Source organism: Oncorhynchus masou, chromosome 24, assembly GCF_036934945.1.
Source record: "Oncorhynchus masou masou isolate Uvic2021 chromosome 24, UVic_Omas_1.1, whole genome shotgun sequence".
NCBI lineage: Eukaryota > Metazoa > Chordata > Actinopteri > Salmoniformes > Salmonidae > Oncorhynchus > Oncorhynchus masou.
The window spans coordinates 74,101,292-74,128,725 of NC_088235.1; the positions used below are offsets into that span (position 1 = coordinate 74,101,292).

General features: G+C 43.0%; 1 protein-coding gene and 1 non-coding gene across 2 annotated transcripts; both read left to right on the forward strand.

The window, feature by feature from the left end:
* The first annotated feature begins 14,257 nt into the window (after nt 1–14,257).
* Nucleotides 14,258–26,704, forward strand: LOC135512621 (lipoamide acyltransferase component of branched-chain alpha-keto acid dehydrogenase complex, mitochondrial-like). Its single transcript, XM_064934837.1, has 11 exons — nt 14,258–14,359; nt 15,708–15,834; nt 16,011–16,086; nt 16,237–16,418; nt 16,646–16,773; nt 16,952–17,204; nt 17,545–17,711; nt 19,537–19,614; nt 23,381–23,572; nt 23,877–23,948; nt 24,236–26,704. Exons 1-11 carry the CDS (start codon nt 14,315–14,317, stop codon nt 24,401–24,403), a joined length of 1,488 nt encoding a protein of 495 aa, XP_064790909.1. The 5' UTR covers nt 14,258–14,314; the 3' UTR covers nt 24,404–26,704.
* Nucleotides 23,997–24,135, forward strand: LOC135513421 (small nucleolar RNA SNORD94). The gene has a single exon (XR_010451541.1). It is a non-coding gene; the product is annotated as a small nucleolar RNA SNORD94 (small nucleolar RNA).
* Nucleotides 26,705–27,434: the final 730 nt, after the last annotated feature.

A 27,434-nucleotide genomic window follows, 5' to 3' on the forward strand; every position in this document is an offset into this window, starting at 1 on the left:
GCGGACCTTGTGGATCTGCTGCCATATGTTTGGGTTTTCTGTTTAACAAAAATACTGAGTGGAGGGGGAACCAGGCCATTTAGGTTCTTGAATAGAAGACATCGGTGTATTGCACAAGATTTTCCCAACTCAGGAGCTCACGCTTTCTAAGGATGTAACAGTGATGATGACTATTGGGCTTCCTATCAAGCACTTTGAGAGCCTGTTTGTAGACAGACTGAATAGGTTTTAATGTTGTACAGCAAGCTTGGGCCCAACTAGTCAAGCAGTATGTTAAGTGGGTGAGTATCATAGATTTGAAGTACAGTTTTGCTACCTCTGTAGTCAAACAATTTCACAGGCACTGTGGGCACGGGCACTGTGTGCCTGGTCTGTAATTCGGCCATGATTACTACAGTCGTGGCCAAAAGTTTTGAAAATGACACAAATATTAATTTTTACAAAGTTTGCTGCTTCAGTGTCTTTAGATATTTTTGTCAGATGTTACTATGGAATACTGAAGTATAATTACAAGCATTTCATAAGTGTCAAAGGCTTTTATTGACAATTACATGAAGTTGATGCAAAGAGTCAATATTTGCAGTGTTGACCCTTTTTTTTCAAGACCTCTGCAATCTGCCCTGGCATGCTGTCAATTAACTTCTGGTTCACATCCTGATTGATAGCAGCCCATTCTTGCATATTCAATGCTTGGAGTTTGTCATAATTTGGGGGATTTTGTTTGTCCACCCACCTCTTGAGGATTGACCTCAAGTTCTCAATGGGATTAAGGTCTGGGGAGTTTCCTGGCCATGGACCCAAAATATCGATGTTTTGTTCCCCGAGCCACTTAGTTATCACTTTTGCCTTATGGCAAGGTGCTCCATCATGCTGGAAAAGGCATTGTTTGTCATCAAACTGTTCCTGGATGGTTGGGAGAAGTTGCTCTCTGAGCATGTGTTGGTACCATTCTTTATTCATGGCTGTGTTCTTAGGCAAAATTGTGAGTGAGCCCACTCCCTTGGCTGAGAAGCAACCCCACACATGAACGGTCTCAGGATGGTTTACTGTTGGCATGACACAGGACTGATGGTAGAGCTCACCTGGTCTTCTCCGGACAAGATTTTTTCCGGATACCCCAAACAATCGGAAAGGGGATTCATCAGAGAAAAGGACATTACCCCAGTCCTCAGCAGTCCAATCCCTGTACCTTTTGCAGAATATCAGTCTGTCCCTGATGTTTTTCCTGGAGAGAAGTGGCTTCTTTGCTGCCCTTCTTGACACCAGGCCATCCTCCAAAAGTCTTTGCCTCACTATGCGTGCAGATGCACTCACACCTGCCTGCTGCCATTCCTGAGCAAGCTCTGTACTGGTGGTGCCCCGATCCCACAGCTGAATCAACTTTAGGAGACGGTCCTGGCGCTTGCTGCACTTTCTTGGGCGCCCTGAAACCTTCTTCACAACAATTGAACTGCTCTCCTTGAAGTTCTTGATGATCCGATAAATTGTTGATTTAGGTGCAATCTTACTGGCAGCAATATCCTTGCCTGTGAAGCCCTTTTTGTGCAAAGCAATGATGGCAGCACGTGTTTCCTTCTAGGTAACCATGGTTGACAGAGGAAGAACAATAATTCCAAGCACCACGCTTCTTTTGAAGCTTCAAGTCTGTTATTCAAACTCAATCAGCATGACAGAGTGATCTCCAGCCTTGTCCTCATCAACACTCACACCTGTGTTAACGAGAGAATCACTGACATGATGTCAGCTGGTCCTTTTGTAGCAGGGCTGAAATGCAGTGGAAATATTTTGGGGGATTCAGTTAATTTGCATGGCAAAGAGGGACTTTGCAATTAATTGCAATTCACATTAGAAGAGGAAAACTGCTGATGCCCAACCACATTTCGAAATTGCACCTTGTGTATTCTGCTATTCTAACTCAAATTGAATCAAATGTTATTTGTCACATACGCATGAATTCAACTGGTGCAGACTTTACCGTGAAATGATTGCTTATGAGCCTTCCCAACGATGCAGAGTAAAATGAAATAGTAACAATAGAAATAAAATAAAATACACAAGAATGGAGCTATATAAAGCGAGTACCAGTACCAGATCAATGAGCAGAGGTACAAGGTAGTTGAGGTAGATATGTACATGAAGGCAGGGTAAAGAGACGAGGTATCAGGGTATATAGTAATAAGAGTACAATAAAGACCAGAGTAGCAGCAGCAAATTATAAGTGTGAAAGTGTTTTTGTTTGCGTTTGCATGTATGTTTTTTTTGTTTTGTCGGAATGCCTGCGTTATGTGTGTGCGTATGTGGTGTACCTGTATGTGAATGTGTGTAAATGTTGTGTGTGTGAGTGAGTGTGTATATAGTGTGTACTGTTTAGTCTAGTGAGTGTGTGTAGGGTCAGTGCAGATCAGTTGGGTACCATTAATTGATTATTTAGAAGTCTGGCTAAGGCTTGGGGGTAGTAGTCTTGGAGTAGTCTTGGAGCCTGTTGGTCCGAGAGCTGATTCTCCCGTACCATTTGCCGGACTTTAAGCAGAGTGAACAGTTTATGGCTTGGGTGGTTGGAGTTTTTGGCCATTTCTTCGGGCCTTCCTCTGACAGGACCTGGATGGCAGGGAGCTCGGCCCCAGTGATGTACTGGGCTTTCCACACCACCCCCTATAGTGCTTTGCGGTCGAGGGCAGTGCATTTGTCATACCAAGCATTTGCTATACCAAAATGCTCTCAATGGTGCAGCTGTATAACATTTTGAGTATCTGAGGGTCACTGCCAAATCTTTTCAGCCTCCTAAATGGGGAAGAGGTGCCATTTTCACGACTGTGCGGGTGTGTGTGGACCATGTTAGGTCCTTAGTGATGTGGATGCCAAAGAACTCTTGACCCGCTCCACAGCGGCCCAATCGATGTGGATGGGGGTGTGCTCTCCCCTCTTTCTCCTATAGTCCATGATCAGCTCTCTGGTTTTACTGATATTGAGGGAGACGTTGTTGTCCTGGCACCACACTGCTAAGTCTCTGACCTCCTTCCTGTACACGGTCTCATCGCCGTCGGTGATCAGGCCTATCACCTTTGTGTCGCCAGCAAACTTGATGATGGTGTTGGAGTCGTGCATGGCCAAGCAGTCGTGAGTGAACAGGGAGTACAAGATGGACCTAAGCACACATCCCATACCCTCACCACCTGGGACCAGCCTGTCTGGAAGTACAGGATCTAGTTGCTAGTGCTGAGCAATTAACCGAAATGTTGGTTATTTTTCATTTTTTAAATAACTAATTGACCAAAGTTGGTTAAATTATTAATTATTCCAGTTCGTTAATTTTTTTATGTGAGCTCGATGAGCAGTTTCTGTAGAGCCTGAAATGTGCAATGTAGTCGGAAGTTGTAGTTTCCAACAGGCCAATATTCTACATAGTTTAGCTCAGAAAACATGGTAATTAACTACAATGACCATAATCCATTGTGCGCCCACTTAAACTTGTCCGGTCTGTGTGGAGCAGACATCGAGACTGAGAGAAAAGAGCATGCACGATAAAGGGGGTTGGAAAGCCGTTGCTTTGCAAGCCTGAAAATACATGATATAAGTGATTGGTAGTTGGTTCTCAACAGTCATAAATGTATGCCTTATTTACTTTGAAGACATACTAAAATAGTCATTTTGTCAGACAACATAGGCAACAGCTCTATAGAGATGAGATGATGACTTGGAAGGAAATAATAAAGTGATCAAATAAAACACAAATTTTATTAAAGTAAAGTGAATAAATTATAAATAATAAGTGATAAGCAGTAATGGGCAGCCACTACCATCATGGGACTTTTATTCATTGTTTTATTCAGTGTTTGTACAGCATTCAACCCACATAATGCAGAGTGCATTTAATGTTTTAAAGAATAATCAAAAAACGGTGATTATTTTTTAATAATCGAAACTAAACCGAACCAACCTCAAAAGGCACTAAACGCTCAGCCCTACTAGACGGAGAGGGAGGGGTTCAGTCCCAGGGTCCCTTGCTTGGTGATGAGCTTGAAGGAGACTATGGTATTGAACGCTGATCTGTAATCTATGAACAGCATTCTCACAGTAAGTTGAGACCCTGATTGAATTCCGAATGTCCGGACCTCTCCAATAGTGTGTGATTGCGGCCCTCAATTTGGATGTTCCTGCATGTGTGCATTCATGAATCAGCAAGAACGCCCCTCCTCGAGCATCCCATTGGTTCCTGCATGTGGCTTGTGTTTAAGTGACACTTTTTATATTCTGGATTTCCCCTACTTGTCTATAGGGTTAAAATGTGGGTCAAAAGGGAAATAAAAGTATTATGAGTTTTTCATTTAGGCTATGACAGTATAATTAAAGTACAATGTAGTAAACAAAAAAGTATGAAACAAACATTTTACTTAGATTAGATTCTTGAAATTAACCACCCTTTATGACAGCTTTGCACACGCTTGACATTCTCTCAACCAGCTTCACCTGGAATGCTTTTCCAGTCTTGAAGGAGTTCCCACATGCTGAGCATTTGTTGGCTGCTTTTCCTTCACTCTGCAGTCCAACTCATCCCAAACCATCTCAATTGGGTTGAGGTCAAATGATTGTGGAGGCCAGGTCATCTGATGCAGCACTCCACAACTCTTCTTCTTGGTCAAATAGCCCTTAAAATCAAATCAAATCAAATTTTATTTGTCACATACACATGGTTAGCAGATGTTAATGCGAGTGTAGCGAAATGCTTGTGCTTCTAGTTCCGACAATGCAGTAATAACCAACAAGTAATCTAACTAACAATTCCTAATCTACTGTCTTATACACAGTGTAAGGGGATAAAGAATATGTACATAAGGATATATGAGTGAGTGATGGTACAGAGCAGCATAGGCAAGATACAGTAGATGGTATCGAGTACAGTATATACATGTGAGATGAATATGTAAACAAAGTGGCATAGTTAAAGTGGCTAGTGATACATGTATTACATAAGGATGCAGTCGATGATATAGAGTACAGTATATAGGTATGCATATGAGATGAATAATGTAGGGTAAGTAACATTATATAAGGTAGCATTGTTTAAAGTGGCTAGTGATATATTTACAACATTTCCCATCAATTCCCATTATTAAAGTGGCTGGAGTTGAGTCAGTGTTTCAGTCAGTGTGTAGGCAGCAGCCACTCAATGTTAGTGGTGGCTGTTTAACAGTCTGATGGCCTTGAGATAGAAGCTGTTTTTCAGTCTCTCGGTCCCAGCTTTGATGCACCTGTACTGACCTCGCCTTCTGGATGATAACGGGGTGAACAGGCAGTGGCTCGGGTGGTAGATGTCCTTGATGATCTTTATGGCCTTCCTGTAACATCGGGTGGTGTAGGTGTCCTGGAGGGCAGGTAGTTTTCCCCTGATGATGAGACCTCACTACCCTCTGGAGAGCACGGTTGAGGGCGGAGCAGTTGCCGTACCAGGCGGTGATACAGCCCGGGATGCTCTCGGTTGTGCCTCTGTAGAAGTTTGTGAGTGCTTTTGGTGACAAGCCGAATTTCTTCAGCCTCCTGAGGTTGAAGAAACGATGCTGTCTGTGTGAGTGGACCAATTCAGTTTGTCTGTGATGTGTATGCCGAGGAACTTAAAACTTGCTACTCTCTCCACTACTGTTCCATCGATGTGGATATGTTCCCTCTGCTGTTTCCTGAAGTTCTCACATAGGTATTCCTCTTGTCCAGATGGGTTAGGGCAGTGTGCAGTGTGGTTGAGATTGCATCGTCTGTGGACCTATTTGAGTGGTAAGCAAATTGGAGTGGGTCTAGGGAGTCAGGTAGGGTGGAGGTGATATGGTCCTTGACTAGTCTCTCAAAGCACTTCATGATGATGAGTGCTACGGGGCGGTAGTCGTTTAGCTCAGTTACCTTAGCTTTCTTGGGAACAGGAACATGGTGGCCCTCTTGAAGCATGTGGGAACAGCAGACTGGTATAGGGATTGATTGAATATGTCCGTAAACACACCAGCCAGCTGGTCTGCGCATGCTCTGAGGGCGCGGCTGGGGATGCCGTCTGGGCCTGCAGCCTTGCGAGGGTTAACACGTTTAAATGTTTTACTCACCTCGGCTGCAGTGAAGGAGAGACCGCATTTTTCCGTTGCAGGCAGTGTCAGTGGCACTGTATTGTCCTCAAAGCGGGCAAAAAAGTTATTTAGTCTGCCTGGGAGCAAGACATCCTGGTCCGTGACTGGGCTGGATTTCTTCCTGTAGTCCGTGATTGACTGTAGACCCTGCCACATGCCTCTTGTGTCTGAGCCGTTGAATTGGGATTCTACTTTGTCTCTGTACTGACGCTCTTGTTTGATAGCCTTACGGAGGAATAGCTGCATTGTTTGTATTCAGTCATGTTGCATCCATCAATCCAAGGTTTCTGGTTACGTTGCTATGGGAACGAATCTTCAACGCCTCGTAGACCATCCACGTGATGGAAGCAGTCTTGGAGTGTGGAGTTGTCGGACCAGCGTTGGACAGACCTCAGCCTGGGAGCTTCTTTTTTAGCTTTTGTCTGTAGGCAGGTATCAGCAAAATGGAGTTGTGGTCAGCTTTCAATCCAAGGGGTTAGGGAATGTTTTAATCGTTGCTAATATGCGCGTATTCGGAATGTTAGAGTAACAGTGATCCGTGATGGAAGCAGTCTTGGAGTGTTTTGGTCCCAGCGTTGGACAGACCTCAGCCTGGGAGCTTCTTTTTTTAGCTTTTGTCTGTAGGCAATCAGCAAAATGGAGTGCTTTTCCGATAAAATTTAGGAAGTTAGAGTCTGATCCAAGGTTTTCAGATTAGCCTATGCTGATAAAATTTAGGGAGTCTTGTTTTCAGATTAGCCTTGTTAAAATCCCCAACAACGATGAATGCAGCCTCCGGATAAATGGTTTCCAGTTTGCAAAGAGTTAAATAAAGTTCGTTCAGAGCCATCGATGTGTCTGCTTGGGGGGGATATATACGGCTGTGATTATAATCGAAGAGAATTCTCTTGGTAGGTAATGCGGTCTATATTTGATTGTGAGGAATTCTAAATCAGGTGAACAGAAGGATTTGAGTTCCTGTATGTTTCTTTCATCGCACCATGCCCCGTTAGCCATAAGGCATACACCCCCACCCCTCTTCTTACCAGAAAGGTGTTTGTTCTGTCGGCGCGATGCGTGGAGAAACCCGTTGGCTGCACCGCATCGGATAGCGTCTCTCCAGTGAGCCATGTTTCCGTGAAGCACAGAACGTTACAGTCTCTGATGTCCCTCTGGAATGCTACCCTTGCTCGATTTCATCAACCTTGTTGTCAATAGACTGGACATTGGCAAGAAGAATGCTAGGAAGTGGGGCACGATGTGCCCGTCTCCGTAGTCTAACCAGAAGACCGCTACGTTTCCCTCTTTTTCGGAGTCATTTTTTGGGTCGCTGCATGCGATCCATTCCGTTGTCCTGTTTGTAAGGCAGAACACAGGATCCGCGTCGCGAAAAACATATTCTTGGTCGTACTGATGGTGAGTTGACGCTGATCTTATATACAGTAGTTCTTCTCGGCTGTATGTAATGAAACCTAAGATGACCTGAGGTACTAATGTAAGAAATAACACATAAAAAAACAAAAAACTGCATAGTTTCCTAGGAAGCAAGTTGTCTCTGTCGGCGCCGGAAGTCAACAGCCTGGAGGTGTGTTGGGTCATTGTCCTGTTGAAAAACAAATGATAGTCCCACAAAGTGCAAACCAGATGGGATGGCGTATCCCTGCAGAATGCTGTGATAGCCATGCTGGTTAAGTGTGCCTTGAATTGTAAATAAATCACAGAGAGTGTCACCAGCAAAGTACCATCACACCTCCTCCTCCATGCTTCATGGTGGGAACCACACATGGGGAGATCATCCGTTCACCTACTCTGCGTCTCACAAAGACACCAAAACCAAAAATCTCAAATTTGGACTCATCAGACCAAAAAACAGATTTACACCAGTCTAATGTCCATTAATTGTGTTTCTTGGCCCAAGCAAGTCTCTTCTTATTATTGGTGTCCTTTAGTAGTGGTTTCTTTGCCGCAATTCGATCATGAAGGCCTGATTCAAGCAGTCTCCTCTGAACGGTTGATGTTGGGATGTGTCTGTTACTTGAACTCTATGAAGCATATATTTGGGCTGCAATTTCTAATGCTGGTAACTCTAATGAACTTATCCTCTGCAGCAGAGGTAACTCTGGGTCTTCCTTTCCTGTAGCGGTCCTCATGAGAGGAACCAGTTTCGTCATAGGGCTTGATGGTTTTTGCGACTGCACTTGAAGAAACTTTCAATGATCTTGAAATGCTCCAAATTGACTGACCTTCATGTCTTAAAGTAATGATGGACTGTCGTTTCTCTTTGCTTATTTGAACGGTTCTTGCCAAAAGACATGGTATTTTACGAAATAGGGCTATCTTCTGTATACTACCCCTACCTTGTCACAACACAACTGATTGGCTCAAACGCATTAAGAAGGAAAGAAATTCCACAAATGGACTGTTAAGAAGGCAAACCTGCTAATTTAAAAGCATTCCAGGTGAATACCTCATGAAGTTGGTTGAGAGAATGCCAAGAGTGTGCAAAGCTGTAATCAAGGCAAAGGGTGGCTACTTTGAAGAATCTCAAATATATTTAGATTTGTTTAACACTTTTTTTGGTTACTACATGATTCCATATGTGTTATTTCATAGTTTTGATGTCTTCACTATTATTCTACAGTGTAGAAAATGGCAAAATACAGAAAAACCCTTGAATGAGTAGCTCTGTCCAAACTTTTGACTGGTACTGTATTAGATACCATTTCACTGATTCCGCTCCAGTCCTTACCACAAGCCTGGTCTCCCCAAATAAGGTGCCACCAACCTCCAGTGCACCCTTCCTAACTGTCTTACATTCCCTGAGACCAACCAGAAAATGTTCCTAGGCCAAATATTCCCAGATTTTGTGCTCTCCCATTTCTGCATTGCCAAATTTTGCACAGGCAAAGGAGTAGGCTGGGTGCACGTCAATTGCTCATTAGGTGCATAGACTGCAGGGGTGTCGTAGCACCTCCGCCACTTCTTACAATGGTGCTCCTTTAGTAAAGTTTAGATCAAAGCTGAATCAATGTCTTGGACAGTGGCGGCCCATCATTCAGGGCAGGTGGGGCTGTTTTGAGCCCCACTTGTTTAGCTAATATGTATATATACAAGTTTGGACACACCCAGGGTTTTTCTTTGTTTTTACTATAAAAATAAAGAAAAACCCTTGAATGAGTAGGTCTGTCCAAACTTCTGACTGGTACTGTACATCAAACACATGATTTCCAGGTGGACCGTTTAGAAATTACAGCACATTTTGTACATAGTCCCCCCCCCATTTTAGGGGAGAAAAGATATTGGGACAATTGTGCGTCGCCCCACGGACCTCCCCGGTCGCGGCCGGTGACGACAGAGCCTGGGCGCGAACCCAGAGTCTCTGATGGCACAGCTGGCGCTGCAGTACAGCGCCCTTAACCACTGCACCACCCGGGAGGCCCAGCTCAGTGACTTTCAATGTGGCACCGTCATAGGATGCCAGCTTTCCAACAAGCCAGTTTGTCAAAGTTCTGCCCTGCTAGAGCTGCGCCGGTCAACTGTGCTGTTATTGTGAAGAGGAAACTTCTAGGAGCAACAACGGCTCAGCCAGGATGTGATAGACCACACAAGCTCACAGAACTAGACCGCTGAGTGCTGAAGAAGCACGTAAAAAAATTGTCTGTCCTCGGTTGCAACACTCACTACAGAGTTCCAAACTGCCTCTGGAAGCAACTTCAGCACAAGAAATGTTTGTTGGGAGCTTCATGAAATGGGTTTCCATTGCTGAGCAGCCGTACACAAGCCTAAGATCACCATGCGCAATGCCAAGCATCGGCTGGAATGGTGTAAAGCTCACCGCCATTGGACTCCCTGGAGTGATGAATCACGCTTCACCATCTGGCAGTCCGATGGACGAATCTTGGTTTGGCGGATTCCAGGAGAACACTACCTGCCCAATGCATACTGACATGTTTGGTGGAGAAGGAATAATGGTCTGGAGCTATTTTTCATGGTTCTAGCTCGGCACTTTAGTTGCAGTGAAGGGAAATCTTAATGCTACAGCATTCAAGGACATTCTACGCAATTCTGTGCTTCCAACTTTGTGGCAACAGTTTGAGGAAGGTCCTTTACTGTTTCAGCCTGACAATGCCTCCATGAAGAATCTCCACATGAGACCTGGACAGAGCCTGAGGACAAAGTGAGGGAAATTATCTCTGAGAAATTGAAGATGGACCACAGGACGATTTAGGTGGAGAGCGCCCACAGGACTGGAAAACTCACCACCGGCCCAGATGACAAGCACAGGCCGATAGTGGTCATGTTCCTGAGGTTCAAGGACATGATAGATGTTCTGGAACGAGCCACTAACTTGAGAGGAACGTATATCTTCCTCAATGAGGACTATCCGTAAGCTGTGCGCCAGAAGAGGAAATAACTTATCCCAGCCATGAAAGCTGCCAGAGTGTGTGGAGACATTGCCATGACATTGCTTACATCTGCCATGACAGGCTCATTTCCCACCCTTCCTCCCAGAAGACTGGAAGGGACGAGCAAGCCAAGCCTATTGGTTTGTTGCTTCAATCCCGCAGAACACACACACCAATTGATTAATGGACTGCTGAATGTAGATTTTTAAAATCTTGCTTTGTTTGCTCTTCTCTATATTATGTCTATCTCTGATAAGCTACTCAGGAAAGGGCTGAAAATAGCACATATTCATATATGTGTAGCCTTAGAAATAAGGCTCATGAAATTAATAACTTGCTAACATCAGATAACATTCCATTTATTAGCCATTTCTGAGACTCACCTAGATAATTCATTTGATGATACAGCAGTAGCAATACAAGGATATAACATCTATAGGACAGAAATGCTTATGGGGGAGGTGTTGCTGTATATATTTCTGTATATAGCCATATCTCTGTAATGCTTAGAGAAGATCTTATGTCATGTGTTATTGAAGTGTTGTGGTTGCACGTTCACTTGGCACATCTAAAGTGCTAACAATCCGTATCTAAATAATATGTTTGAAATGCTTGATAGTGTATGTGATGTAAACAGAGAGGTCTACTTTCTTGGGGACCTGAATATTGATTGGTATTCATCAAGCTATCCGCTCAAGAGGAAGCTTCTTACTGTAACCAGTGCCTGAAATCTGGTTCAGGTTATTAATCAACCTACCAGGGAGTTTACAAACACTATAGGAGCAAGATCATGCACATGTATCTTTCACATTTTTACTAATACTGTAGAACTTTGTTCTAAAGCTGTTTCCATACCCATCGGATGCAGTGATCACAATATAGTGGCTATATCCAGGAAAGCCAAAGCTCCAACAGCTGGGCCTAAAATAGTGTATAAGAGATCATACAAAAGATTTTGCTGTGACTCATGTGGGTGATGTTAAAAATATTTGTTGGCCTGATGTGATTAATAAGGAACATTGAGATTCTGCACTTTATGAATTTATGAAATTGCTTATTCCAATCATTGATAAACATGCACCTGTTAAGAAACTGACTGTTAGAACTGTTAAGGCTCCATGGACTGATGAGGAATTGAAAAACTGTATGGTTGAAAGATGGGGCAAAATGAGTGGCTAATAAGTCTGGTTACATATCTGACTGGCTGACTTACTGCGAATTGAGAAATTATGCGACTAAACTCAACAAAAAGAAGAAATTGTATTATGAAGACAAGATCAATGATATATTGATGGAAAAAAACATTGGAGTACTTTAAATGAAATTAGGGACAGAAAGACACATTTAACTCCATCTTCCAACAAATCAGATGGCTTACTCATCACAAAAACATTTGATGCTGCCAATTATTTTAATGAGTACTTCATTGGCAAAGTAGGCAAATTTAGGCAGGAAATGCCAACAACGAACCATCGCATTCATGCATTAAAAAAATAATAATGGAATAAAAGCATTACAAGTTTGAATTTTGTAAAGTTCATGTGGGAGAGGTGGAAAGATTATTGTTATCATTGACAACTTAGATGGAGAGCTACTGAGGATGGTAGCTGACTATAGCCACACCTATCTGTCATATATTTAATCTGAATCTAGAGGAAAGTCTTTGTCCTCAGGCCTGGATGGAAGCCAAAGTAATTCCGCTACCCAAGACTGGTAAAGTGGCCTTTACTGGTTCTAACAGCAGACCTATAGGCTTACTGCCAGCTCTATGTCCATGATTTTGTAATGAGATGTTTGACGAGCTGATGTCCACATACTTTTGGTCATGTAGTGCATGTTGAATGAGAAACTAATGAGCATGGAGAGCCCCCTTTGGCGAAAACATTTACAGCACCCCCACCCCAAACTACTCTCAGCGGCTTTGTCACCTGTCGGTTTAGGCTACCACATCCTTATATATATATTTCATAAACTCAACATGACTCCAAGAGATAGGTTGGAATGTCTGACTGAAATACGGAACACATTTTTAAAAAGTATTTTTTTGGTATTAGCGGTGTTTGAATTTGTTGATAAAATGTGGGACTTGATTATTTGGTTGCGGAACAAAAGGCAGAAACACAAGACTGTCCTGCACAATCCGGGAGATGTGGTCACCCTACACAAAAACCAGAGAATATCGGAATTCCATTAGGCAATGAATTGAAGATCGTGTAACGCCTCACACAGCAGATTGTCCACCAATCGCGTTCCCGTTGTCATGCTGCGTCACGCGGTTGCTAAACTAATCGTCACGAAATCCCGTCTCAAAATCAGGGTGAGTCGAGAAACCTGCATATTTTCCTTGAAAGTACGTAGTCACGATTCCCCAGCTATACGATATAACAGATTAATTATCTCGGAAAAGATTTGTAATGTTGACGAAATTCATGCTAATGTTGGGTTTTTGAGCAAGCGCCCAATTGACTCTCATTCACCGCTTGAAGGAAAGCTTTTCTTGTCCCAGAAAAGTCCAGAATGCATCGCGCGGTCCTTTGACGACGCATGGTCAAAGTACACACGTTAATACGAGTTTCCCTCCACATCTGCTCTACTTCTATTGTATCGACGACCAAATAAAATAAACCAAACAACTTTACCATTTTAAAATAAACCGATTTGATCACTACACAGGCGTCTTTCCAGCGCCAGTAAAACGTTTTTACAAGTCCCAACCATTTTTCTGCGCAACCACAATGTCCAGTTTCTTCTGAGGCTTGAGTTGTACAGTTTAGAACTGTGGCAATGAATGCCACAAACCCCACATTTTTAACACACGGGGTATCTTTTGACTTGCAGCAAACAGTTATTTCAGCATGTGGTGCATCCACTTCCATATCTTCACAAGCATCACTTGTTTTCTCAATTATTTTCCCACCCATCACCCTTACCGGGCACTCCAGGAACTCAGGATCATGATCCCCACAACTGCAACACAGTTTTTCTTCTACACACCGTTCTTCAGTATACTCCGTCCGTCTGCCCATACTTGAAACAAATCCTTTACAGTTCTTACACTGCAGTGGTTTGGAGACTAAAGCTCTTACAACGTGTCTTACATAACCAGGGTTCACATGAGTAGCATAGGAGGTTGGTTGCACCTTAATTGGGGAAGACGGCCCATGGTAGCGACATAAGTGGAACAGACTTTATTATTTTTCGCCATTCACCCATTCAATCTTCCTTTGTTCTTCAGAAATACAATGAATCAAAATAAGACCACTCCTGGTCACTGACACACTCCACTTTTCCCAGCGTGTACATCACCATTTGATATCTCGAATGGGTTTCCCAGACATGCATTCTTACTCAACAAGAAGCGATTCATTATCATTCATAGACGTTTCCTCCACTCCAATTTCAGACAATTTCATTTTTGTTACAGTTTTCGAAACTACTGTTGTCCCTTCAGGACATGCATCTTCACCAACTTTGTTCAGCGTGCTGCTTAATTCGAACTCAGCATCCACTTCTACCATTTTACCTGTCTGACCTGGAACAATGTGACACCTTTCCCACCCAACAGGAAATATGATTTATTCTCAGTTAGGGGTACTTGTTCCAATCTCCTCAAAAGTATGTCTGACTCATATAGTGGATTTATGCCGCGTTCACAACCCCGTTGAAACTAGGAAATACGGATATTCTGACTTGCTAATTGTTTGAACATTGCACATGTTTCCTAGTTCCGACTGGCCTACGAACGCGGCAACATCTCTAAAATGACTGATCTCTGATTGGCCATTGAAAGGGGCGTGCGTTGGATCCGGACGAAGAGAAACAAAGATGGCGGCAGTTACCAGAGGCTCATTCACATTTATGAGACGCTTGGTAGGTTTGTTAAACTTTTTTTTCAGATGTGTATACCGACGTAAAAGCTTTACGAGATAGTTGATGCACAAGGATCATACATTTAGAAATACTGCAACATCAATATAGAGACGCTTCCCATGCAGCTGCTAGCCTGACTAGCAAACAAGCTAATTCGAGTCTGTTACAGTCAAGTGGGATTGAAATAGGAAAAATTGTCTAATTGTTTTGTAGTTAGCAATTATTCACAGCAATTATTCATATCTGTTGGTTACTACTACCCAGATAGTCAACTATTTATTTGACTCAAACTGTTGACAATGTGTGTCTGAAAGAATTGAACTTGAATGCCAATACAATGTCATCCCTAACCCATTCATAGACCACTGTAACTAACGTTACCTTTAACGCCTGACGATAGTACTGTAATATTTTGTTAAGATTTTCTACGCTAGTTCTGAACGTTAAAACGCATCGCTTGCGGTATGGTTTTGGAATCAAGTTACGTATTTTTCATATCAGCGACAAATACATTTCTAAAAGCAAAAGGTTAAATTACGACACTTTTTATAGGGTTATAGCGTTTGTGATAGGGTTTCCACACGGCAATCTCTGTTATTTACAACCTTGTTTACGGAAGACAGGCGGTCACCTGTGCTAATTGGCTATTTAGCGTTCTCCGAACACCTGTGTGTAAACTTAACTGGGGAGGAAGTGTAGTTCGTCAACTGGAGGCATACACTGCGTATGGATTTGTGCAACACTTACTGTAGCAGTTTCTTTGTTATCTGAAAGATTCTTTCTCATTGATATTTTTATTTCACCTTTATTTAACCAGGTAAGCTAGTTGAGAACAAGTTCTCATTTACAACTGCGACCTGGCCAAGATAAAGCAAAGCAGTGCTACAGAAACAACACAGTTACATAGAATAAACAATATAGAAATAACACAATAGACACAATAACACAATAGAAAAAAAGAAAGCCTATATACAGTGTGTGCTACTTTGAAGAATCACAAATATAAAATATATTTAGATTTAACACTTCCATTTGGTTACTACATGATTCCATATGTGTTATTTCATAGTTTTGATGTCCTAACTATTATTCTACAATGTAGAAAATAGTAAAAATAAAGAAACTGTTGAATGAGGTGTCAACATCTGATTGGTACTGTGTAACATTAGATTGTTAAACTAAACTTGCTCTGCAGCTAGTCAACTGTTGAAAGCTACGAAGTCATGCTAGCTATATCTTCAGATGCTGAAATGGTATAGATGTATCCATTAACAAAGCCTAGTCCTGAAACGCGACCCCATCTAATGACTGATCATGACATGGATCTATTTCTCATTTATCATCGCAGCTCTTGGCACATCGGTACAAGCGTTGCTGCTCCAGGGTCCAAACTGGCCGACCAGACTACACCCGTCATCCCCACACTGTCTTCATCCCTCAGCTGTGCAGCTCTAGGTTTTTCCACACCAGTTATGGTAAGTAGGCTTCGGAATCGGCGCACAGGGATGTGGAATGAGGAAGATGCTGCTGCTGACAGTGTACACTCTGTACAGACAGTAAACTAAACAATCTTAAATGCACAAAAGGCTATGTGGAAGTTATAGGTTAAAGAATGGATGTTTCATTTTTAATGATCATTTGCTTTCTTTAGTCACATCAGGACCAATTCTGCCATTCAAACTCTCAGATATTGGCGAGGGCATCATGGAGGTGACAGTGAAGGAATGGTATGTTTTCAAAATATAGTACAGCAACATACAAAGCTGTATATGAATTATGTTTTGTTAAGTTGCCACTAGAGGTCATACAAGTTCAATGATTACTAAGCATAGCTACTCCAAGAGAAAGATGTTAAGGTTGTCTTTCTGTTTCCATAGGTATGTGAAGGAAGGAGACAAAGTCTCCCAGTTTGATAGCATCTGTGAGGTACAGAGTGACAAGGCATCTGTCACCATCACAAGTCGCTATGACGGTGTCATTAAAAAGCTCTACTATGAGGTTGATGCCACAGCCTTAGTGGGCACACCCCTGGTGGATATCGAGACAGAGCCCGGTCCGGGTAGGTATGCCGCCAAAGCACCAACAATGGCGTAATGGAAATCTCCCAACTTTTTATGTATCAAATGTTTAGACAATAGAACTGAAACTTGAAGCCAGTTCATATTACCTGGGTCACGTTTATAATAATAATAAATAAAAACATTTTGGAACACCAAATTATCTAAGTTCAAAACAACGTTGGCTTCTGTTGGAAGGTGGGAATAGTGACTTTGGTCGATCTTTCAGAGGTGGTCCATGAGGAGGATGTTGTGGAGACCCCGGCGATGTCAAACGATGAGCACACACACCAGGAAATCAAGGGACACAAGACCCAGGCCACTCCTGCAGTCCGTCGTTTAGCCATGGAGAACAATGTGAGTTGTTATTAAAAGACTGACACGTACACATGCAAGCATGCATTCACTGCAAGATGGCACTACAGCACAAGATTTAGCACCACCCCTTTAAACCTGAAATGGCCAACTACTGGGTCTCCAGGCTTTTGCGATTGTCTATTTACCTCTTTGCCGCCTACTTTCCATTCCTCCTTAGATTAAGCTGAGTGAAGTGGTCGGTACCGGGAGAGACGGACGGATCCTCAAAGAGGACATCCTCAACTTCCTGGCCAAACAGACAGGGGCCATCTTACCCCCGACCCCATTCCATGAGATCCAGCCACCCCCTCCCGCAGCATCCGCCCCCTCCTCGGCCTCCATGCCCAAGATGAAGCCCACACCAAGTGTCCAGCTCCCTGTCGTCTCCAGGCCCGTCTTCACGGGCAAGGACAGCACTGAGCCCCTGAAAGGTAGAGGGAGCTTTACAGAGATGGTTAATGGTTCCAATAAATGTGTTTGCTTTCTGGGATACATTTCTGATTCAGAGAATAACCCATACTATTAGCTAGACAGGTTAAATATAGTCTATTATAATTAGAGTAGCAGTGATGTTTTGAACGTGTTTCAAAAAGCAACTCACTGTATTTCAATTCCCAATCTAGGTTCAGTCCAGGTTCCAAACAACTTCCTTCTGGCTTTGTTTGTAACAGTCTAAAGTGACTTGACCCGGACAGGTGGTAACTTAGCAATATAGTACTGGTTTCATCAAAACATATGCCTTTTTTCCAATATGTTCTTCTGAACGACCAGGTTTCCACAAAGCAATGGTAAAGACCATGACTGCAGCTTTGAAGATCCCCCACTTTGGTTATAAAGATGAAGTGGATTTGACGAGGCTGGTGCAGTTGCGCAAGGAGCTGAAGGGCCTGTCAGAGGCTCGTGGTGTCAAGCTCAGCTACATGCCCTTCTTCATCAAGGTGACCTTTGACTCCTGACATGATGTAATATGAAGTTGTGAGGTGGCATGTCTTGTGTCAAAGGGACGCTATTGCCAAAATGCATGGGGAACACCTAATAAGATGGGTTCGTTATGACGTTGAAATGTCAGCTCATGCCAGATCATGTACTCTTGTTATGACAAAGGTAGCAGCTTGTGTTATGTGACGGAAGTGTTATAATGCCCTGCACAGAAACTTCATTATTACAGGGGTGTCATGAAAGAATCATTGCACGTCATACCTGAAGTACTATGCCGGAGGATTTGGGTAAATAGCCTGCTTGCTGCAGTTTGGATCACACCATAGTCCCTGTGCCCATGAAAGCGAAGGTAATTGACTTAACGGCCCTTATAGCATTCACGTCGGTAGTCATGAAGTGCTTTAAAAGGCTGGTCATGGCTTACATCAGCGCCATCATCCCGGAAACCCTAGACCCACTCCAGTTTGCATATCGCCCCAACAGATCCACAGATGACGCAATCTCAATCACACTCCACACTGTTCTTTCCCACCTGGACAAAAGTAACCTTATGTGAGAATGCTGTTCATTCATACAGCTCAGCGTTCAACATTGTAGTGCCCACAAAGCTCATCACTAAGCTAAGGATCCTGGGACTAAACACCTCCCTCTGCAACTGGATCCTGGGCTTCCTGACGGGCCGTCCCCAGGTGGTAAGGGTAGGCAACAACACATCTGCTACATTGATCTACATCTGCTACACTGATCCTCAACACGTTGGCCCCTCGTGTATTCCCTGTTCTCCCACGACTGTGTGGCCAAGCACGACTCCAACACCAACATTACATTTGCTGACGTCACAACAGTGATCACCGACAATGATGAGACCGCCTATAGGGAGGAGGTCAGAGACCTGGCAGTGTGGTGCCAGGACAACAACTCATTCAACATGCTTAAGACAGGAGCTGAATGTGGACTAGAGGAAAAGGAGGGCCCGAGCATCACATCGACGGGGTTGTGGTGGAGCAGGTTGAGATTTTCAAGTTCCTTGATGTTCACATCACCAACAAACTATCATGGTCCAAACACACCAAGAAAGTTGTGAAAAGGGCACGACAATGCCTTTTCCCCCTCAGAAGAATGAAAAGATTTGGCATCCTCAAAGTTATACAGCTGCACCATTGAGAGCATCCTGACCGGTTGCATCACTGGCTGGTATGGCAACTGTTCTGCATCCGACCGTAAGGTGCTACAGAGGGGAGTGCGTGCGGCCCAGTACATCACTGGGGCCAAGCTTCCTGCATCCAGGACTTATAATACTAGGCGGTGTCAGAGGAAGGCCCAAAAAAATTGTCAACAACTCTAGTCACCCAAGTCATAGACTGTTCTCGGCAAGCAGTACCGGAGTCCCAAATCTAGGTCCAAAAGGCTCCTGAACAGCTTCTACCCCAAAGCCGTAAAACCGCTGAACAATTAATCAAATGGCCAACCGGATTATTTGCGTTGACACCCCCCGTTGTTTTTACACTGCTGCTACTCGCTGTTTATCAATGCATAGTGACTTTACCCCTACTTACATGTACAAATTACCTTGACTAACCTGTTCCCCCACACACTGACTCCATACCAGTACCCCCTGTATATAGCCTCGTTATTGGTATTTTGTGTTATTATTATTTTGACTTTAGTTTATTTAAAAAAAAAAATTGTCTTCACTCTAACTGCATTGTTGGTTAAGGGCTTGTAAGTAAGTGTTACACGGTAAGGCCTACATCTGTTGTATTTGGCGCATGTGACACAAAAAATGTAATTTGAAGATAATTATGATCTTCTCTGTTTGAGCAGGCTGCTTCCCTGGGCCTTCTCCATTTCCCTATGCTCAACGCCTCGGTGGACGAGGCTGTTCAGAACATCACCTACAAGGTAAGGCTGCAGGATGGGGGGATGGTGTTGGGGAGACATTGCTTCCCTTTCAGTCAGTCAACTTTGGTACAACATACTATGGGGAGTCGCACTCTCTCAACTTTGGTTGAAAATCTAAAATCACTCCTGACAAGGCCAATAAAATCCTTTCCTCTCTGGAAGCCCCACTTTCCACAGGTGATAAGTGTGAGGCTAGAATGAATTCTTTCCATTATTCCGCTCTTCATCTCGGTGTAGACAGGAACGATTCACGCTACTAAAACAAACAATTGGAACACAAGACTTTCTCACAGAGGCGCCAACTAAACTGCCCCTTTGTGGTAGAGCGTGCGCACCCCTGGATGTTGTGTGCTGGACTTTGTATGGTTCTTATAGTTTCCTAATCACAAAAAATGTGTTATTCTTCGGATTGTTTGGCCTGGCTATAGCAATGAGTTAAGATTGCTAAAAATGCGACCTAGATGACGACGGCTAAGCCGGGTTTGGGTTCATAACCATGCCCAAATGAATAAAGAGGTACAGGTTTGTTGTCTTTGTTAGTTAGATGTTGACACGGGAACAGGAATGGTAGTGAAGTTCTGGAGTGAGGCCTAATATATAATTTGCTTAATGAAAACAATAAATGGTCATTTCCTCGCTCCAGTTGTAGCCAGTCACTTGACCTCTGATGCAAGTGGAGAAATATACAGTTGCACGTCATGAGTTAATTCGACTGAAAGGTTGCTTGTTCGGCCTCCTTGGTGGCGCATTGTTTAAGGGCGCTGTACTGCAGCGGCAGTTGTGCCACCAGAGACTCTGGGTTCGCGCCCAGACTCTGTCGTAACCGGGAGGTCCGTGGGGCGACGCACAATTGGCCTAGCGTCGTCCGGGTTAGGGAGGGTTATCCTTGTCAGGCCGGGCGCAGTGCACGCTAACCAAGGTTGCCAGGTGCACGGTGTTTCCTCAAACACATTGGTGCGGCTGGCTTCCGGGTTGGATGCGCGCTGTGTTAAGAAGCAGTGCGGCTTGGTTAGGTTGTGTATCGGAGGACGCATGACTTTCAACCTTCGTCTCTCCCGAGCCCGTACGGGAGTTGTAGCGATGAGACAGTAGCTACTAACAATATTTGTCAGATTTGACTTTTTGTAGCAGTTTAGGAGATTTAGGTTAAGCTTCGGAACAGGGTTTGAGTTAGCTAAAATTGAACTTTGATCTTAATTTGACAAAAGCTGGATTCCTTCTAGGCATGGCAGGTCCGGCCCACTCACCATTCTCACTGCGATTCAGCACCACAGCAGTGGAAAGAGGACACTAGGTGGTCACAAAATAAATAACTTATAAAACTGTTGTTGGACAATCAAACTCTATGTAAGTAAACAAAATTGGTTAAGGCTGGTTCATTGAGTTAAGGCACTTAAAAAATAAAAATAAAATGCTCCTGTGAAACGAGGCACGCGTCATGCATTTATGAAAGCACTTGTTTCCAAAACACACATGATATCCCTTTTTTTACAGTTCTTCTAGATTATGTTTATTGAACGCTCCACGTCCTTTCCAACCGCTCTCTTAAACTGCCGCTCAAATTCGCTCCATTCATTAAAATCACCATTTAAACCAACCCCCATCTATTTTTGTGACTACCTGGACCGATATTTGGTTTGAAGTATTGAAACCAAACCCTATGATGATTCCACAAGGGGGCACCCTTCCCATAGGTTTTGCATTACTGGGATTCATTGCTGCTTCCTGTCTGTAGTTCACTAGACCCTAATGAGGTGTCTAGTGATACAGGTTATGGGCCCGTAGGCAGTTGGTGGTTGGAAGCAGAGTTGAGGGAACAATCAGGGTTGGACACAACCATGCTATTGTCCAACACACGGTCTCTGGTTCAAATGAACCCGAAAATGAGCTGTCTTTCCCCAGCTCAACACTTTTCATTCCTAGGAATTAAATTACGGATTCTCAACCTATTGCGCTCACTTGGGATTTGGTTTTGGATGCTCTGTGAGAGGCCTTCTTTTGAATGACTGAGTCTGGATCTGAATATCTTCTCCTGTGACATCTCCTTTCTTGTGGCTTTAGCCTCGGTTAAACATGTTGGGGACCTCCCAAGTTATCCATACACCCTTCTGGTACTTGGTTCGCCCAAGGCCATTCTGAGGTAACGTCGCGTCCAAATGCAGTCTTCGTCCCGAAAGTAATGGCTATGTCCTACAGGTCCTTTAAAAAAAAACAAAAAATGTTTAAGCTATTTTCTATTTTTTGCCTCCATTTGTTTCTGATGAGCAACATAGTTTGCATGCCCTGTGTCTGGGGGCCTTCTTTACGCACGTACATTGAACGGACCCGGGATATCCGACCAACTTTTTGTCTGTTTTGCTAATCCATCTTGTGGCAGGGCGCTCTCTAAGCAGCCTCCACAATCCAGTGGGAAAGACACTTATCTCCCTGGCATGTAGCAGCAAGCTAATGAGGGCGCCTCGCCTCATTCGCCGATTTTAAAACTTTGCAGATTTCGACTTTGTTTTCTAGTGTTTGTTTTTTTTTCTTATTTTTTTTTTTTTTTCACTTGGTCCCCCCACCGCCTCAAGTCTATACTCTGCCTCCACCCTAATAGACATGTATTAATCACTGCTACAGTTATGTGTATATAGTTCTATTGTTTTTTTTTATTAGCATTATCATTTTATTTCCATTTAGTCCTGCATGTCAGAGCTTATGATTTTCACTGTACTCTGCAATCACACCTGCAACCCTGTTCATGTCACTGTTAACCCTTCAGAGATTCAGTGTGTTTATCTAGCTGTGTACGCGCCAACTCAACCAGGGGTCTGGCAACGTCTCGGGTGTTATTTAAAGGGTTGGCCATTTAAAAAAATAATTATAGGATTCATTAATATTCAATAAATTATAGTACCTAACATCCGATTTGGACCAAACGTATTTTTTTCTAACAACGAGTAGGACATGAGGGATCCATAGAAATGGTATAAAGCCATCCACGGATCACCCCAACAATGAGTATATAGTATCAGTTCTATGTAATGTATTCTCTGTGAATTTGGTTGTCCGCTCCCCCACTCCTGTTAAGAAAAATTACTCACTTAAGGTTTAGGTTGGTCCCATCATACAACTTGAATTTCCTTTTTCGTGCTAGGCCCCTTAGTTCCATTGACGAGCAATCTAAACGCTCCAGCATACAATGACATTCTGTGCTTCCAACTTTGTGGAAACAGTCTGGGGAAGGCCCTTCCCTGTATCAGCATGACAATGTACTCGTGTACAAAGCGAGGTCCATTCAAAAATGGTTTGTCGTGATCGGTGTGGAAGACTTTGACTAGCCTGCACAGAGCCCTGACCTCAACCCAATCGAACACCTTTGGGATGAATTGGAACGCCGACTGTGAAGCCAGGTCTAATCGCCCCAACATTAGTGCCCGACCTCACTAATGCTTTTGTGGATGAAGTCCCCGCAGCAATGTTCCAACATCTAGTGGAAAGCCTTCCCAGAAGAGTGGTGGCTGTTATAGCAGTAAAGGGGGGACCAACTCTCTATATTAATGCCCATGGTTTTGGAATGAGATGATTGACGAGCAGGTGTCCACATACATTTGGTCATGTAGTGTATATTCAAATAGATGGGGTACTTGCTCACAGCGAGCAGAATGCTGGACGTAGAACTAGAATGACTCATGAACATGACATTTTGCTCATCCTTTCTTTTAAAGTGATTGAGAACCTGAGCTAGTGCTGAGATGTGCTGATATGTCTCCTCCTCCTCCACCAGGCATCCCACAATATTGGTCTGGCCATGGACACGAGCCAGGGCCTGCTGGTACCCAATGTGAAGAATGTGCAGTTGCTGAGTGTGTTTGAGATCGCAGTGGAGCTCAACCGCATGCAGACCCTGGGCGCCACGGGCCAGCTGGGCACGGCCGACCTCACAGGAGGCACCTTCACCCTCTCCAACATTGGCTCGGTGAGCGGGGGAGGGAGAGGGGGGGGGGGACTAGTGGCTAGGAGGATGAGCTTAAAGTGATACTGATAAGTCAAACAGATTTGTATATTTTTTTTAAACCTTGTGTGATTTTATAATGTTGACGTTTTCATAATTAAAAGCCGTGTTTGCATTTAGTAGCCATATAATGCTTTTTTAGTAGCCATCTAATGCTAACTTGAATAGTAATTGACAGCTAGCGGCTGTATTATTTGGGACCTATGCTTGCTTAAGCCGCTTGTTCAGTCTTTACATGTCATGTATTTGTTTTTTTCCATTGAATCAGATTGGAGGCACTTATGCAAAGCCAGTAATTCTGCCTCCTGAGGTGGCGATTGGCGCTCTTGGAAAGATCCAGGTTTGTGAAAATTATATTACTTTAACATTATCAGTTATGTTGTCAATGCTGGCTATGATGAGTGGCGCAGGGGTACGGACCTCAGCTGATAATGGGAGCTGAGTGTTGGTGCTAGTTCTCAGCTTAGTGGGCATGTGGCCAGCTGACTGGGAGGTGTCAACACGATACAGACGCCTGACTGAGCCTCATGACATTGTCTGGACTTACATTTATATTTATTTGATAGTTATGGATGTCTGGATTGATTTATGAATAATCATTTCCTGACATGTTTATACCCCTTCCAGGTCCTGCCAAGGTTTAACTCGAGGGACGAGGTGGTGAAAGCTCACGTCATGAACGTCAGCTGGTCGGCAGACCACCGGATCATCGACGGGGCCACCATGGCGCGGTTTTCCAACCTGTGGAGGGACTACTTGGAGAACCCGGCCTCTATGGTCCTGGATCTGAAATGAGCATGCGGTACCCTGGCCTGCGTCCCCTGGACGCAAGCCCAGCGACACAAAACCAACCCCCATGATGATGTGAAGTTGGTCTACTGTACTCTGACTCTTTGGGTAGTCACTTTGACTGGGTGTTACTGGTCACCATACTGCTCCTGGCCCCTTAGCCTTCCAAACCTTTCTTCCTCCGAACATGGATGGCTGCACACGCCATGGACACCACAAGTTCCCTTACTACTCAACGTTGTGAAACTAATCTCTAGTTGCTGGCTGTTTTTATCTTTGTGTGTGGCCTTAGTTTGATTGCTCTCTTCTGGTTGCCTTACTGACATAGGATGGGTATGAACAGTAGCGCTTTCTCCTGAAGAGCAGAATGTTGGAAAACAAACCTTTTTTTTTTTTAGTAAACCTGTTGTATTTCTGAAATACTGTATAACCCTGTAAAAATGTCTTTGCACCTTTTTGTTTTCTTACAGTCCCACACATTCCCTCATCAATGCTCGAAAGCTATTTTCAAGAGAATGTGCGGTTTAGTGACTCCCTATGGAAAGCACCATTGTACAACATGCGCTTGTTAGTGTTCATATCAGCTACATTGCCTTCAGAAAGTATTCATACCCCTTCATTTATTCCACATTTTGTTGTGTTACAGCCTGAATTCAAAATGGATTAAATTGATGCAATACCCTACTATGACAAAGTGAAAACAGGTTTTTAGAATGTTTTGTAAATGTATTAAAAAAGAAATACAGATCTAATTTACATAAGTATTCACACCATTGAGTCAATACTTTGTAGCAATCTTTTAGAAGGAATTTCAGCTGTTAATCTTTCTGGGTAAGTCTCTAAGAGCTTTCCACACCAGCATTGTGCAACATTTGCCCATTATACTTGTCAAAATTCTCAAATTGGTTGTTGATTAAAGCTAGACAACCATTTTCAAGTCTGGCCATAGATTTTCAAGTAGTTTTAAGTCAAAACTAACTTGACCACTCAGGAACATTTACGGTCTTCGTGGTAGGCAACTCCAGTGTAGATATTGGCCTTGTGTTTTAGGTTATTATCCTGTGTGTGGTGGAAAGCAGACTGAACCATGTTTTCCTCTAGTATTTTGCCTGTGCTTAGAGCCATTTTATTTTTATCCTGAAAAACTTCTGTCCTTAACAATTACAAGCATAATATGATGCAGCCTCCACTATGCTTGAAAATATGGAGAGTGGTACTCAGTAATGTGTTGCATTGGATTTGCCCCAAACATAACACTTTTGTATTCAGGACAAAAAGTTAAATACTTTGCCACATCTTTTGCAGTCTTACTTTAGTGCCTTGTTGCAAACAGGAGGCATGTTTTGAAAATTATTTATTCGTACAGGCTTCCCTTTCACTCTGTCAATTAGGTTATTACTGTGGAGTAACTACAATGTTGATCCATCTTCAGTTTTCTCTGGTCACAGCCATTAAACTCTGTAACTGTTTTAAAGTCACCGTTGGGTTCAAGATGAAATTCCTGAGCGGTTTCCTTCCTCTCTGGCAACTGAGTTAGGAAGGACACCTGTATCTTTGTAGTGACTGGGTGTATTGATACACCATCAAAAGTGTAATTAATAACTTCATGTTCAAAGGGATATTCAATGTCTGCTTTTTGTTTTTACCCATCCACCAACATGATATTTGCACACAATGAGTCCATGTAACTTATTATGTGAAAAAGGGAGTTGAATACTTAGACTCAAGATATTTCAGCTTTTCAATTTTAATTTGTAAAACACCTTTGACATTATGGGTGTGTATTGTGTGTAGGCCAGTGATAACAATTCTCAATTTTATCAATTTTAAATTCAGGCTGTAACACAAAGAAATGTGGAAAAAGTCCAGGGGTATGAATACTTTCTGAAGGCACTGTATCTTGTCAGCAGCTACTGGATAAAACACTCCAATGGTTCCCCAATTGTTAGTTTGATCAATTTGTGTTACAAAGTAGCTGCTTTTCTTGCTGTTTGATGATGTTTAAAAAATAAATAAATAGGAAAATATTAAGTTATGGGTGGAAGTGAACACTTAAGCTTTGTTCGAATACCCATACTAACATACCGTATACTACCTACTCAATTTATGTCACAAAGAGTGCGGTTAGTATGAGTATTCGAACATAACCTTAGTGTAGGGTTTTGGGAATGCGTACTGTGGTCTCTGTATTTTAGGGAGATTGTACTATTTGAAGGTGTGTGAGAAATGCCTGTCTGACTTAATCACCGTTTCGGATATTGTGTGGATCCTGAAAACAAGTTTTAATAAATTTGAGGTGTAAAGATTTATTGGCTTTGCTGAGTGTTGTGGGTTATGTTCCCCAATAATTCTGACACTCACTAGTTTGGCAAAATAAAGCCTTCAGTCTATAGACGCTAAATAATTGTCTTCGCCTGGAAGTATGGGAGAGATACAGGTTCATGTTGGAAATTCCCAGTCATTTTTCCCATGAGAATTCTTTTAATGGTGAAATATAAGGTCTGTATTATATAGCCCTACAGTTCATTTAAAATATTTTGTTAACTGAGTAACCATCTTTCCATTGAACATTGCTCAATGTTTTTGTCTCCAGGACTTGGAATGAATAGAGCTAGTCCTAAAATGCTTCTAATTTCCCACCCCATTGAACAGAGGACAAACATGTTGCGTGATCATTGGAACAGTTTCCACCCCTATTTCACACAATTCTTTCTACTGTCTTCTGAAGGTATGTGTTGTCAGGGGGACTGTAGTCCATGTGGCAAGTTTAGCTTGTGACCACCACCACTATTTTCAGTGTTCCACCCCTGACTAAAATTAAACCTCTGGAGTCACGTTTCATCTAGGAACACTACTGACAAGCTATGAGCTCTGTTGCTACTCTGTTACAAGATTTTCAAAGCAAATAAGCTATTCCATCAATACAATAACATACACAAAGAGGGATATGTCGAGGGAATTTAGCACATGGGTGTACTTCATGCAAATTAGTGTAATTTAGAAGGAACTATTTAATTTGGCTGCGACCGCCCGGCAA